At 45.8% G+C, this 14,413-nt stretch overlaps 2 protein-coding genes across 2 annotated transcripts in view; both read right to left on the reverse strand.

Moving 5' to 3' along the window:
* Positions 1 to 14,413, reverse strand: part of LOC112971645 — a 90,347-nt gene that overhangs the window by 55,407 nt on the left and 20,527 nt on the right. The window contains exons 23-38 of the mRNA XM_026077246.1: positions 14,103 to 14,285; positions 13,660 to 13,848; positions 13,157 to 13,336; positions 12,380 to 12,579; positions 11,966 to 12,121; positions 9,996 to 10,194; positions 9,603 to 9,791; positions 8,889 to 9,209; positions 8,077 to 8,176; positions 6,335 to 6,417; positions 5,605 to 5,799; positions 5,338 to 5,397; positions 5,086 to 5,214; positions 4,780 to 5,001; positions 4,354 to 4,444; positions 1,966 to 2,010 (exon numbers count right to left, since the gene is read on the reverse strand). Of these exons, the coding sequence (XP_025933031.1) occupies positions 1,966 to 2,010; positions 4,354 to 4,444; positions 4,780 to 5,001; positions 5,086 to 5,214; positions 5,338 to 5,397; positions 5,605 to 5,799; positions 6,335 to 6,417; positions 8,077 to 8,176; positions 8,889 to 9,209; positions 9,603 to 9,791; positions 9,996 to 10,194; positions 11,966 to 12,121; positions 12,380 to 12,579; positions 13,157 to 13,336; positions 13,660 to 13,848; positions 14,103 to 14,285 (2,542 nt within the window). The remainder of the gene's footprint in view (positions 1 to 1,965; positions 2,011 to 4,353; positions 4,445 to 4,779; positions 5,002 to 5,085; positions 5,215 to 5,337; positions 5,398 to 5,604; positions 5,800 to 6,334; positions 6,418 to 8,076; positions 8,177 to 8,888; positions 9,210 to 9,602; positions 9,792 to 9,995; positions 10,195 to 11,965; positions 12,122 to 12,379; positions 12,580 to 13,156; positions 13,337 to 13,659; positions 13,849 to 14,102; positions 14,286 to 14,413) is intronic.
* LOC112971570 (complement decay-accelerating factor, GPI-anchored-like) lies at positions 9,137 to 10,557 on the reverse strand. Its single transcript, XM_026077137.1, has 2 exons — positions 9,996 to 10,557; positions 9,137 to 9,791 (listed from the first exon to the last, which is right to left on the reverse strand). Exons 1-2 carry the CDS (start codon positions 10,162 to 10,164, stop codon positions 9,448 to 9,450), a joined length of 513 nt encoding a protein of 170 aa, XP_025932922.1. The 5' UTR covers positions 10,165 to 10,557; the 3' UTR covers positions 9,137 to 9,447.

Genomic DNA, 14,413 nt, shown 5'->3' on the forward strand with positions numbered 1-14,413 from the left:
CCCTGAGCGATGCACGACTAGGTCAGGGCAGAGGGAAGCTGTAAGCGAGGCTCACGTGGAAGCTGATAATTGAACTATTTTTATTAATGTATATGCAAAAAAAAAAAAAAAAAAGGCAGTGAGGATGGTAGCATTTCCACTGTGACACTCTCCCAGTGAAACTCATCTCTTTGGATGAGACACGGTCCGGCCTGCCAGTTCGCAGCGAGGTCCTCGGGCCGCCCGGCCCTGCGGGACCTTCTGGCCTCTCTCTATCTGCCTTTGTCTTTCCAGGAAACAACCATGTTTCCACTGAGAAGCTCCAGGCTATTTTGTTCATTTTTCTTGCTTTTTTATTTTATATCACCTTTTTGATGCAATTTATCTTTGAGTACATGTAAAAAAGCATTTGCAATGAGGCTCCTAACGGAGCAGTGAAGTATCCTGCATTACATATCCTTTTAAAATAATCATTTGTGAGCATGTTGATGTAGGAAAATGACCTGGCCACATATTTTTACAGATCACTTGGCAACTGAGATGAGACTTGGCATAGCGGCTCTAGCATGTAAAAAGAAGTTGCTAATAGGAAAAAAACCCAAATCCGGAGGAACCACCTCAACATGAGATAACAAAACATTGAGAAGCATTTGGCAAAGAATTCTTACAATATCATGCACTCTGCTAACGGATTTTCCATCAACCCCTTGAACTACCTAGCCCAGACTCCTTTCTGCAGCCGTATCCGTGTCTCTGCCTAAAAACGCGATGCCTGCACCTGCGGGAACGCTGCGACCGTCCCGGGCTCGCGCCGCCCGGGGCTTGGCGCATTTCTGGCACGCACATTTTCTGCTGAACTTTGAGCGCTTTCACTGCTGCCCCAGCAAGGCCAGGCGGGCAGCAAAGCCTCCGTCTGCCAGGAACGGCTCTGGAGACGCACRCGAACGGCAGCACAGCCCGTTGATAAGGGGGCCGGGTCTGCTCAGCTGAAGACAACTGGTTTTTATCTTGCTCTGACATCCCTTCACTGAAAGAAATCGTGCTGAGCACATGGCAAAGGCTAGAGCGAAACGGCACGCACGGCCAAGCGTAACTCTCGTGGGATCGTGCACCTCCGCCGCAGCATGCTGGAGCACGACCAGGCACGAACCAGAACGACATTAAGGTGACAGCAAAACCAGCTTTGGGGTCACCGATATTTGAGGGCCCCAAATCTGAGAGACAGAGCAGTCCGACAGCTCCTTTTAATGCCTCCTGCAAGCTACAGCATGAAATCTTGCACTTACCCACTGCAAACACCCCTAGCAATTCACTTTTGCATCACCAGTGGCTATGAGATACCCGTGCAGTCTGTCACCGCTTTTCTCCATCTAAAGACAAAATTGCACGTTGAACTGCCAGGGTGGCTCTTGGCCGTCCGCAGAAATGCGCCCTCCCTCCCGCCCCTTCCTTTGGCGATGAGAYGGAGGGTTTGCAAGGTAACGCGGCAGGTCCCCAAAGAGCGTTCCCCGTGCACCACCCGCACCAAGCTCCGGGGTTTTTTTTCCGCAAGTTGAACTTGCATAGGAGCCCACTTAGGAAATAAATAATCAAGGGAGGCGCCAGGTAAATAATGTGTGAGCAGTAAAGCTGCAGTAAATACAAAGTGAACGGTGGGCACTCTAATTCAAGAGCTATCCTTCATATTACAACTAGTATTTATTTTTAAATCTAAAGAAAAACCCAGAATGCCACCTAAACATAAAGCAATTAGTATGTGCTCTATGAAACACAAAGGCGGTAATCAGCCAACAACATAAAGTAGATGTTTCCGGTTGGTTTGTTGCAGTGTGACAACGCTTGGAAGACAGCTTACTTAGCAGTTAGTTTTATAGAAGTCTGCACACACTCGATGTGCTTGTCACCTACAGCTCTATGAGAATTAGTAGCTTCCTCTATTTGAAAAGCAGAAGTACTTATTTTACATAGAATACTAGATACACTCACCATTCATGGCTGTTATCTGTCACGTAGTCGTAACAGAAATAGAAACTGCAAAGAAGCAATATTTATGGCTGATACAAAAACAAACTTTTGCTAAAGAAAGTGCTAAAAGTATTGAAAATGTAAAGATCCTACAACATTCATTTTGACAGGTAAAGTACTATGATTTCCTATAAGAAATGAGTATATAACTTAGCAAGATAAGTAAGTCAGTCTTTAGATTTCAGCAAAAATGTCATGCTGACATTTAATATGGATACATCTGCAATGAGACCAGTACTTTGACAGCGAGGAATTCCTAATATGTTAAGGAAGTGACTCAGCCCAGTGGAGAGCGAGTCCTGGGGTTTGATATTTGGTCTCTCTTGCAGCCTATCCCATGTGTCTTCGTGTTTATGCTGATTGCTATGGCAGCAGGTCTGTGTTGCCAGCAAGCAAGGAAATCTGTGATAGGGGAAACTCCCAATCAAACTGATCGTGACGTTACCGAGATCCTGCAGAAATTCCCAAGAAGGCCCGAAGGGCTTCTGAGAAACTGCACCTTCCCTCCCCAAGTCTGAAAAAGATCAAATGAGATCACTAGGAATTATAACTGTGCCTGCACTGGTAGGAGGAAACTACTGAAAGAGAGAAAATCTCAGGTGGGAGAAGCAAMTATGGGAAATAACCAACTCGTAGGTAAGTCACTTTCAGCCAGTTCCTTGGAACTTTAAAACATACTACAATTTAAAAAAAATACATGTTATTTGTGTACACGAGACAGATCTGATCTCACTTTTTCTCTGTTTGGAAGCGAAGTTTAAGAGTCCTAACAAGTATGACTGTTGCGTGGGGCACTTCACAAACCGAACGTGGGGATGGTTTTATATGGTTTGTGCTCACGGTGCTATTTCTTAAGAAAGAGAACAATATATTTAGATAGGTAGGATCACACTGAACTGCCTTCTTAGTCATCGCTACATTTGCAGTGAGATGGGAGGAAGAGCAGCAGCGTCTTAGAGCACGTGACAGTTGACTTTGCAATCGCACAAGCAAACCGCAAGCGCCTCCTTTCAGCATTTCCTCCCCTGGTGTCCTTCTGTCACGGTGTCGCTGGAGGAGAGAAGCCACAGCACAAGCAAACTGCTTCGAAGCTGCAGATAAATCTCTCCGCGTGATTGCCATCATGTGTCCCATGGGTCATACCAGCAGTCCGAGGAAAGAATATTCTCACCAGCATTAGCCTAGCCATAGTTTCAAGGAGAATGAAGCTTTCTGCTTGCAGATTCTTGCCCAGAATTTCAAAGGAGGAGAAAGCCACCTAGTTTTGGGGGGGTGTTTTAGCACTGCACTTCAGAAATGTCCGAGCCATTTCCTCCCTCAAATACTGGAGGAAGTTTTCAGGCATTGTTCCACTTTTCACATCACTTGCTCCAGCCTTCTGGCACTGACATGCTGATTTTATCGGACTGCTATTTTGGGGGAGTAGAGCTGAGTCCCTGAAGCACAAGGCGAAGTGGCATTTCTCCCGGTGCAGTTGTTTTTAGGTCATATGCCAAGCTGCTTATTTGACACAGTCTTCTGAAAAAGTGCGAAGAATGAAAAAAATGTTTTAAAAAAAGAACAAAAACCCACAGCAAGAGCTGTTGTTGTTTTTTTAATTAATGTTGATTCTGGAGTAATATAATAGAGCAAAGCAGGAACTTCTAGTCAAAAAATAGAACAGAAGTTTCCCCACTTTCCTTCCACATTGTATAATCTAGGATGCTTCTAACCTTCATTTGTTACTACCAAGGGCTCGACATTGCAAAACTTCATCTCCTTTAAGCCTGTAAAACTCTTCTTTGAAGCTCTCTTCATACGCTGATAACACTGAAATTTCTTTCCTACATGTCTCTCCAACATGAGCACACACATGCAGTTGGTAAAAAGCAGTCCAGTTACCCTGCCTTTAACAGGGTAAATGGGATTCTTTGATTCCTATTTAATAGTCTAGACAAATATATCAAGTTTCTGGTCCAAAGTAACTGTCAGCCTAGCAATGCTAGCAGATCTGAGAAGTATTGCGTGGAAGAAACCCCACTTTTGAGAAACAACAGAGCAGCAAGCAAAATGCTGCACGGTCATGCCGAACCTGGACGGGGGCATTTCTGTACCTGGGCTTAACTAATGCAACACAGGTGAGAACTGGCTTTTTTTYCTTCTTCTTCTTCTTTTTSTGATGCAAGAGACATGGCTCAAGAAAGGCCAAGTTCAGCTTAACCCTCATACTGGAGAAATGCTTTTCATCAAATCTCCAGTCTAATGGCTAGATCCTCCGGTGGGTATTTTGCTGTACTTCATTACTTGTGATTATATGCTTGTGGTTCCCATTCAGATACCATTTCCAACACAACTGACACTCACCCATTTTATGGGTAAAATATTCCTTTGCAACGAATCGGAAATCTGCTGTAACAGCACTTCTGCCATGTTCTGGTTCTCCTGGCTGCCCATGATCTTTCTAGCACAGAACAGGGTTAACATTGGGTTATTATCTCATGTTGCCGTGATAAGGACAGAAAACCCAGCACTCTTGAGGCTATACGGTATAAAATTATCTCTTGCTTTTGAGTATGGTAAGAACTGGGTTAAGCCATGTCCCTAATAATGCAAGGGCAAAGAAACAACCGACATATGAAAAAAAATGCATTTGATACAAAATAAAGATTTTTAAGAGAAGGCCAATGCAATCAAACCTGATCTCTGAACCAGATGCCCCAAAAGTGAAAAACACAAACTACACAAAGAAAACTTACAGAAGAAAGCAATCTCAGTCAAGACAAAAAAGTCACTCACTTCCACAAAGTGCTGGAATTTTTGACCATTTTAGGTTTTCAAAGCAATCAGCCTGGGGTAGAATGCCAGAAATTCCCATGTACTTCGGGGGACATACAGATCTTTGGCTGCTTCCAGGGTAGTAGTAATTTTGGCTTTTATACAAAGGTACAACAAATCTGAATGCTGAGGTAACACAATTACCTAACACTAAAGAGAAACGTGAAAAAATGAAAGCTGCAGCTATAGGGATAGGAATAAACATTGAGTTCCATAACAAATTCTCCTGGACTCCAAATGAGTTTCAGGAGACACGGCGGGACTGACCTGGTGCCTTGGAGAACGAAGAAGAATGTGAGAAGGAGATGGTATTTTGGAGTGACTTTTTATAGAGGCTGATTTTCATTTCCTTTTTGAAAGCCTTCTTAGATGCTTGGATGCTGTAGCCATAGGAATCTGAAAAGAATCAAAATCGTGGCATACAATTCACTGAATGACTTTTCCATAGAGATATGATAAAGCAGCTAATTAAATCTGGAAACATGGGGCTTAATTCAATGTAGAATCATTTCAATTCACCTTTGAGAGCAGGACTCTTTTCCATTTCTTTTGATCCAAGTTTGACAGATGTTCTTTTCTCTATGATAAAAAGAATAATAAGAACTGCTAAAAGCACTACATCGTTCTTTTACAGACAGCTCATTCCATACTCAGTTTGGCATCAATGCTTTTTTCTTTTTTAAATTGCAATATGACTTACACTTGTATCAGGCAACCACAATATGTTTAGCTCGTGCATACTAAACACTAAACTCATAATAAACACTAAACTGAAATGATAGCCACCTTTACATTCAGGCGCAGCTCCACTCCAGACTCCATTTATTTTATCTGTGCTCGTACAATGAATGGAAACGTTTCCACTGAGTTGGAAGCCAGAATCACAGTTGTAAGTCACTGTTGAGTTATAAGCAAATTTTTCTACACCTTCACCATCATGCTTTCCATTGATAATTTGAGGAGGTGGGGAGCAGGTAATTACTGCATGAAAGAAGGCCAACATGAGTATTTCTAAAAGTTTTACTAATAATTAAAATACAAAATGTTTAAGTGTTAAGAGTTTTCCTAAGATTCTTGAAGAGAATAAACCTTCTGGACGATTGAAGATGGGTAGCTAGCCCTGCCTTTTGCTTAGATCATCTTTTTGTTTCTGAAGTGTTTCTGTTCTCAGTTCTTTCTCCCTATTATTCCAGATGTCATAAAAATAAACAGGCAGGTTGCCATGCCCTGGTTCATGATTCCTCGAAATCTCATAACATCACCTTCACTACAAACCTTAAGTCATGAGAAATAAAAATATGTTGATTCTGTGGGAACAAAACTGAGCTGCTGAAATATAGTGTCAGTAGCAAAATGGGTATTTCTCTGCTGCAGTGTTTGCGACAAACCTGCCAAATGTGCCCATCTGCCATAACATCAAGAAAAACAAACAAACTATGAAGACAGGTTTAGATTAGCCTTTAGCTTGCAAGGCTCTTGTGGAGTGAAGACAAAAGTGAGGTTGGATTAGCCTTACATTCGCAAGTTGGAAATTTACTCCATTCAACGTTGTCTCCTTTAAGCTGACATTGGATGAAATGCCTCCCACTTAATTTGTACCTAAGTGAAAATACACAAGAAAAGAGCAATTTGAGCAACTGTCCAGAAATTGAGAACAATATTTTGTCCCCTGGTACCAGTATGATTAGTAGTGTAGAAAAGGCAGTTTAAAGCAAGCAGATGTGCAGGTAGAAGCTGGCTAACAGGGAGAGATCTTTCACCTTGTTCAGGACTAGAATCATTATTAATGTATTTTTAAGCACTTCCCTCCTTTGACTCTCACTGCAGAGTACTTCCTTCGTTGCGAGGATGGGAGAAGTCATAGCAAGCAGCCGGTGAAGAGCACGATGAACATCAGGCAGTGCAGAGGGCAGGGAGCCCAGCATCCTTCATTGCCTTCTCCTCACCAGGACATTGCCATTAGGTCATGAGGTTGTGGCTGTTTTGCTAGAGTTTTGCCAGAAAAGCAAAAGACAGCAGACTGCTTGCTTGCCTGCTTAGCTAATTTCTGCAAATTTTCAAATGCATCCACTGCATACAGCAGGGATGGGTGAGGAGCAGTATTACTGTATGTTGTCACTAAAGTGGCTACTAGATTTGCTCACTGGAAGCCAACACATCTTGTCCAGGCAGCACTGACTCTTCCCCAATCTCTGACTTATATTCTCCTGTTCTAAAAATTCATCATCTGAATGCAATTGCTGAGGTGGATAACGTTATCCCTCCACCCTGATATTTATTTTCAAACCACAGAGGGGCTGGACATGCTCTCATTTCTCTACAGACCACCCTAAGGGAGTATCTGGAAAGAGAAGCTGTTATATTTGAAACATCTGTAAAGACAGGCAGAACTAGCCAGATGATGCCAGTTAGTTCCTACTCAGGGAGGGAGGAATACTAATCAGAGATTTAAGAGCATAATTTCTCAAATCACAGTCTTCCACTGCATATGTGCCCTGATTGAAAGCAGGCAGAAAGTATGAGTCAAATCACTGATTGGTGGAAAGTGTGCTTCATGCCTTCTTTTCTAGCTTGAAAACATCTAGCAAACATAAACAGTTAATGGTTCAACATTTTGGAATTCAAACACACGCCTTTTTCTATGCAATATGTATCTTGTTCTCTGAATCCCAGGAATGATTTGGGAACCACAGGTTTCCAGTAGGGTAGAACCATGCTCGCATGGTTGTCTAGACACATACCTCAAGAAACCATGAAGGAAATCTGTTATGTGTCCAGCTTAATACTGAGAACAGACGAGCAGGCAGCACTGACGCTGCAACAGTTAAGACATCACACGAAAGTATAGAGTAGGATATATACTTCCCCCCAAAGGCCAGTTGAATAAAATCCAGTTCTAAGCTCCGGTAATATTTCAGGTATCCAATTTTGAAATCTGTAGTTATAAACTGATGGTACAACAAGCCCTGTTGGGATAGATATTCTAGGGCAGTTAAACTTCCTCTGGATGACACCTGGAAGAAAAGGGCGCTGCAAACTCAGATCCGTGTCCCCTCCCTCCAGCTGTGCCTTAGTCACAAGCTCTTCACTTGGAGCAGCACGGCACGAGGGACGTATTGCAAAACAGCAGGCCAGCCCACATCCGTCGCTTCGCTGCACCAGCCCTGCGTGGTCAGGCCAGAGCTGCTATCGCCGCAGCAGCAGCATTTGCACGGGGGAGCTCAGCGCRTTAACCCGCCCCGGCAGCCCCCGACTCACCCGTCCTCGCAGAACAAGTTCACCCTTGCGCCGAACAGCAAGTCGGTTAGCAGAACCGCTCTGCCGCCGGGCAGCGCTCCCGGGTGGCCACAGGATTTCTCTGGGAGAGAGCAAGGCCAGCGTTAGCAGTCGCCCCTGTGGCTGCGATGGGAAAAATAACAAGGCTAACACAGGACCCAGGGGTGCACGGTTACGCCCGAAGGTGACAAAGCGTTTTTGTTCACGCGTGTCACAGCAGAGCTAAAGAAAGGCAGTTGCCAGTATCACGACTTGGGACGAAGGTGCAAGTCCCAGCCAGCGCTCGACGCTCACAGCTGGCAGCAGCAGGTGTCTTGCAGGGTTGCAGAGAAAAATATTTACAGAGATATTTTCATCTCGATAGTTTGGCAGTAGGTTACCCGACTGTGAAAAATGTGCTGTGGCTGCATCATCAGTCTTAATAACATAGATTTCACTAAGAAATACACTTTATCTCCATTTCGAACTTCAACACTAGAAATACTCCCTACAAATTGGCATTTGCACTGTGCATATGCTGCATCCAGATGTGAACATACTCCCTGACATGAAAATCAAACCAGATCCATTACACCAACACAAAAAAAATGACAATCTATTGATGCTTCTGCTGTTAAGCCTTAAAATTAGGTTGATATTCCTTGATAGTAAATACTAATATTTAAAATGCAGCTGTTGGAATGGTAGCAACCTGGCTGTATTTCAGACTAAACCGAAGCATGCGGTTGGAGCAGCCATCTCTGAATTTGACAGCTGCTCATCGACAGAGCCTGAGCGGGGACAGGGATACTCACTCTTGCATAACTCGGGAGCCTGTGACCATGTTAAATTTTGAAGGCACGTGCTGGTGGGAGAGCTCTCCGTGATATTCTCGTAGCCGGGGCGGCAGAAGTAGCTCACGGTGATCCCAACGGGGTAGAAATTCCTCCACTTGTCCTTCTCGGACAGGGCAGCGAACCGCAGCCTCGTGGGGGTAGCACAGCTGCCTGGTGGGCATGGAAAGCAGGCCTGGGCGTGGAAGAGCTGGCCATCCCGAGGGACACCAACAAAGCTTGTGACCGCCACAGCGTCCTCGCCGCAGTGCTTCTGGAAAGCTCCCGAGTGCGTAGCGGGTTACCAGACTGCTGCTCTGCTGAGCGGAGCTGTTGCAAAGTGCAGAGCAGGATGCATTAAGTGCACAGGCAGAAGCTGTTAGCAGGAGACCAGAACTCACGTGATGTGCCAGAAACGTGGTGTACGCGGCAGCTGTCTCCAAAGCAAGCATCTGCCAGCCAGGGCAGAGAGGACGCACAAGCACCGCGGGCTCCAGCTTCTGACTTACCCCGCTGATGTCCGGCCCGGATCCGGCACCTATCAGCAGCTCTCATGAACGGCAGCTAGAGGAAACATTTTTGTACCTCGCCAGGATGCAAAGTGCCATTGCAGAACAGCCACCACAAAGGGCAGAAACTTTAAGCGAAGCAAGAGCCGGAGGAGGGAACTTTGGTGCAGAGAAAGGAAGTATTTACGGTCGCAGAGCTCGGACAGCTCCGACCAGCGAGGACCAGGCAGGCACTCCACAGTGTCCGACCTCCCGGGGAGTTTGATGGTGCCCTCGAGGCACGTATACGTGACCTTGGATCCAACGGGGAAGCTGCTGGTGAGGTTGGCGCCGGATGGCTTGGCATGGGTCACGCGGGGTGGAGGCCCACAGTCACCTGCAGTCAGGAGAAAAGCTCTTTGGGTGACGGCACCATTCCCTGCCCTCTCCCAGCTGCCTTCAGTCCCAAAGGAGCAACCACTGGGCAGGGCTGGATCCATGGCATCACCAGGAACGGTGCCTGGAGGCGGCCACCTCACCCTGCCCAGCTCGGGGGGAGCCGGGGAGGTCTCGCACATCCGTCCCGCGCGTCTGTACTCACCGCCAGCAGCAGGCAGGCGTAAGAGCCCCAGCAGCCCCAGGAGCAGCGCCGGGTGGCGAGACCCCCGCGTGACGGCCACAGATGCCTGGCCGCTTGTGCCGACTCGCTGCTTCCCCCGTCCCGGTTCCCGCGGCTTCATCGCAGCAATGTCCTTGCTCCTCTGTCGCATGTGGTTAGCTCCGAGAGGGTATTTCTGAGGCTGGGAGGAGAGGCAGCACTGCAGGGACTCCGCCAAGCCTCCGGAATGGTGGAAGGCTTCCCAGAACACACATGGACTTAATGAGCTCCTGCAGGGACACTGGAGCGGAGCTGGCCAGGGGTGAGGGGGAAGCTGCCGTATCCGCAGACTTGGGCGACGTCTCCGGGCCCTCCTGCCCCACGTGAAGGGGTACAGGTCCCAGGCGTTAACTCAGCCCTTTTATTGGACCTACGAATGGCAACGAGTGCTGACTAGCAGAGATTTGCTAAAAACGAACGCTACCAGGGCAGAAAAGAACATCCCCCCACCCCACATTGTATCCAAGGTAGCAAAAGGCACGCTCGTCATTTGCTGGCAGGTAATGCAGCCTGGATCTTCAGTAATCCAGGGTGATTTAAATAAAAAATAAAAAAGGACCACCCTTGGTCTCTGTTTTTCCTAACTGCCTGACTCATTTGTAATTAAGAATGGGTGTGAGCGAATACATCTGCACACTGACTAACACGCTGAAATGTCCCATCTGACGTCAGCCACGAGTACTCAAACACAGTTGCTGCAGAAACGCAGCAGGACATAACACCCCTTTCTTACCCAGGCTCGCAGATTGCTCACGTTGCACGGGGAGATAAGGCAATTCCTGCTTGTAATCACAGGTGCGTCCAACAGGGAAGAGCGCGCAGCGGCTCAGCAGGAAGGAGCGCAGCGCTGCTCATCCTTCCGGCGCGGGGAGAGCCAGGGCCATCCCCGCAGAGGGGCTTTCATCGCCACGTCCCCTCACCCAGGAGGCCATCACCTGCGCTGCCCTTTCCTCGCTCTTAACCCAAATGACCTTTTGACCACACTGGAAATCTTGCTAGTTTGCAGCCAACACAACAGAACCATGAGACGCTCACGATTGCACCTTGACCTTTATTGTAATCCGGCACGGAATTAACAATTGCTTCATCACAGAGGTGTGTGAAGGGGTTGTGGTTTATTGGATAGTAAGAAAAATCTTAGCCGTCTGGTCCTCCACATTTAAACTTACAACATCTATTCTCCACATTCGCTTGCAGACATAGGGAAATGGAGGGCGATATCAGCACAGATATCTGCCAAGGACAGTGCTGGCAGAAACCTGTTGCCTCTTTTAAATCTAAGGATAAGAGGATAGGCTTTGCAAGTCTTTACAAATGCAACGCTTCTATGTAATTACCCTTAAACTAGATTAATAGAAAACATGTAGTTAAATAGTTAATTCATTGCTATTTCTGGATAGATAAAGTATATCAATGTTATGATAGGCTGAATTCAGATAGATTACAATGCTTAAAAGTGCAAGATAGGCAGAGGGTGAAGCACATGTGTAAACCACCAGGCAGAAAACTACATCAGAGCCAGAAACCTGTATCAGCTAAAAGTGTTTTCACATAGTTCAGTCCAGCTTCTCTTGCCTTGGCGCAGTTTATTCAGTGGAACAAAGAAGCTCAATTTAACTTCTTACTATGATTCTTAAAACATAATGTCAAACAGCAAGTTTATTAAGTAGGGAATCAAGCCTGCCATATATGAAGAAAAGAGCAAGAAACCCCCTATGCTCTAGCTCTATAGCATCTAGCATGACAAAAAGTGATCTTGCATACACTGGTTAATATTTCTCTGGCTACATCCATATAAGCGTGAACTATAAAGTCACTAAGAGCCTTCTTATAGATAGATACTGTGACTATACGAACTGTATCCAAAAGAAAGGTGATTTGTTATAGCCTGCATTACAGGACTCACTCACTCACTGCAAGTTTTCTAGTTCTACCTTTAGTTTCTGAATCTCCAGAAACAGTTTTTGTATTTCCAGCAGAGTTTTCAGTTCCGCTATAGGCACACCGCATTCAAAGGTTGTTTTAATATCATCAACCTCTTCACATATAGCAGCAGCATCTTGTTTTTTCTGTTAAAAAGTAAAACCAAACAACAACAAAAAACAGAAAAAAAGGCATGTATAATTGCACTAGAGTGGATAGAGATCCACATACTCTTCAGATCCAAGTCTGAACTTTTATCCTGTTTGCTATACAGCTGCCTAATGCAGTCTGTGACCCCCGTCGTTGAAATGAAGCAAAAACTTTTAAGAAGTTCAAGCAGTTTTTTTGCTTGTTAGAAATCAGGCAGCATTCTTACAGAAACTCAGCCAGACTATGATACTTACACACTCGGGCAGCTGTGTCCAGTTGCCATCAGCTAAGCACATGACTGTCCGAGAGTCTGCTGAAGACATGTCTCCATCAGCTGAAAAGTGGTATCCATGAAGGCATTCGAAAGTAAGAGTTGCATTTGTTCTGTACCACGTTTTAGCATCCCAAGTACCGATCAACTTTCCATTTTTCACTTGTGGTTGTGGACACAGAACTGAAAGGAAAACACACAACAGGAGGCAATTCAGCAAGAGAACCATGATTCCTTAGGAAAAAAAATTGTGAAACTTGAAGACTGAGTCACTGCAGGTGAACTTAATTTTGCGGACCTGAGAAACCAAACATAATATTAAAGCAAAGCTGTTCCAGGTAGGGATGGTGAAGGTCAGATTAGCACTTGAGAGGTATTATGCATTTGCTGTTTATTGGCAGATAAGGAATCCATATGTAAGAATTTTCAGATTTATATTTGTCAGTTAGAACAGGCCTTTTCTGCCCATTAAAAAAGGACAGTCAAAAATGATGGTCTCTCCTGACCTGTATTAAGGCCTCCTTTACACAGGACTGTTGAGAAAAATTCAGCTATTGCCTGTTAAGCATCAGCTTTTAGAAGTTCCTTTCTTTTGCAGAGAGGGGAAGACACCAAAGGAGCCTGGAGAATAAACAACCTATGCAACGTTACAGCCCGATTTCTCTGCAAACTCCTCTCCTCTGCCTGTGTGGAGCAACCCCTCGGCGTCTGCAGGCACTGCCGCAGCAGACCGCTGGCCCGGCTCACCGCTGGTACCCACCTGGCCGACAGGTCGGCAGAGGAGGATGCCAGGCACTGTCACCCAGGCACCGACTCTCGTTACTGCCGTGTAGCACATAGCCTTCGTTACAAGAAAACTGCACAGCCACCCCGTACGGAAACGTGTGCCTTTGGACAGTCATCCTTCCATTGCTGATTGCTGGCTTTGGACAGCGAACCACTGAGGGAAGAGAACAGAGGCCTCTGTGTTAATTTTGGTTGCCAGCCTTGCTCCAGTGACGGTGGTGATTGTAGATCATCAGATTAGGTGGGGCATGGTAACTCCTCCTGACCACTTTCTGAGCTTCAATATATAAGAACCACAGTCTCCAATTTCCATATGGGTCATCCTCCAGTCTGGAGCTGTCATGGCTGCAAAGCAGACTGCAGGAGACAGCAGGACCTCCAGGTAGTCCTGCTCACTATTAACCCTGCTGTGCTTAGACCTAATATTGCCCCTGGGTCCAAACTTGAATCTGACCTCATACAAGGGAAATGAATCACCTTTGCACTCTGGGGCAGGTCCACTCCACATCAGGTTTACCCCATCGTCGGACGTGCAGTAAATGGAGGACTCCCCAACGAGGGACAAACCCTCTGCACATCTGTACGTTACCTGGGATCCATAGGGGAAGTGCTCTGTTTTCAAGCCAGAGTGCTGCCCACTGTTGATTTTTGGAGGTGGGCCACAGACTATAAGTGAAAAGAGAGAAAAAAAAAATTAAAATCTTCTCATTCATTGGGGGGCACTGAGAAATCCAGGGAAGTTACAGGAGAAACCAGTTCCTGAAGTTTACACTTAGGTAGGTTCTCTTCAAAGTCTTCTTTGCTTCTGGGCAGGTTTGGCCCCCACTCCACTAAGATTACCTGACTTTCTCACTGTTGTTCCTGTGCTCTGCAGAGACACAGTTCTCAGTACCAGCAAAGCTCATCTCATTCATACTTACCCATATCGCAGTAAGGTACGGGGGGTCGCCACATCCCATCAGACCAACACTGAATCCTCTGAGTGCCTTTGAGCACATAGCCAGGATCACACTGAAATTCCACATGGTCCCCAAAGTTATATTCAACTTTCCTGATGCTGATCTCTCTCCCATGGTTAATAGCTGGGTTTGGACAATGAACCTCTGAGAAACACCAGCATAACAAAGAATTTACATGGTTTATGTCAGGAAATGATAGTAACAGACATTCATGCTAGAAATGTTTTCCACGGTGGTGACTTGTAAACCAAGAGAATCTGCCAGGCTGCCTA

Source organism: Apteryx rowi, unplaced genomic scaffold, assembly GCF_003343035.1.
Source record: "Apteryx rowi isolate R43461 unplaced genomic scaffold, aptRow1 scaffold_45, whole genome shotgun sequence".
Lineage (NCBI taxonomy): Eukaryota > Metazoa > Chordata > Aves > Apterygiformes > Apterygidae > Apteryx > Apteryx rowi.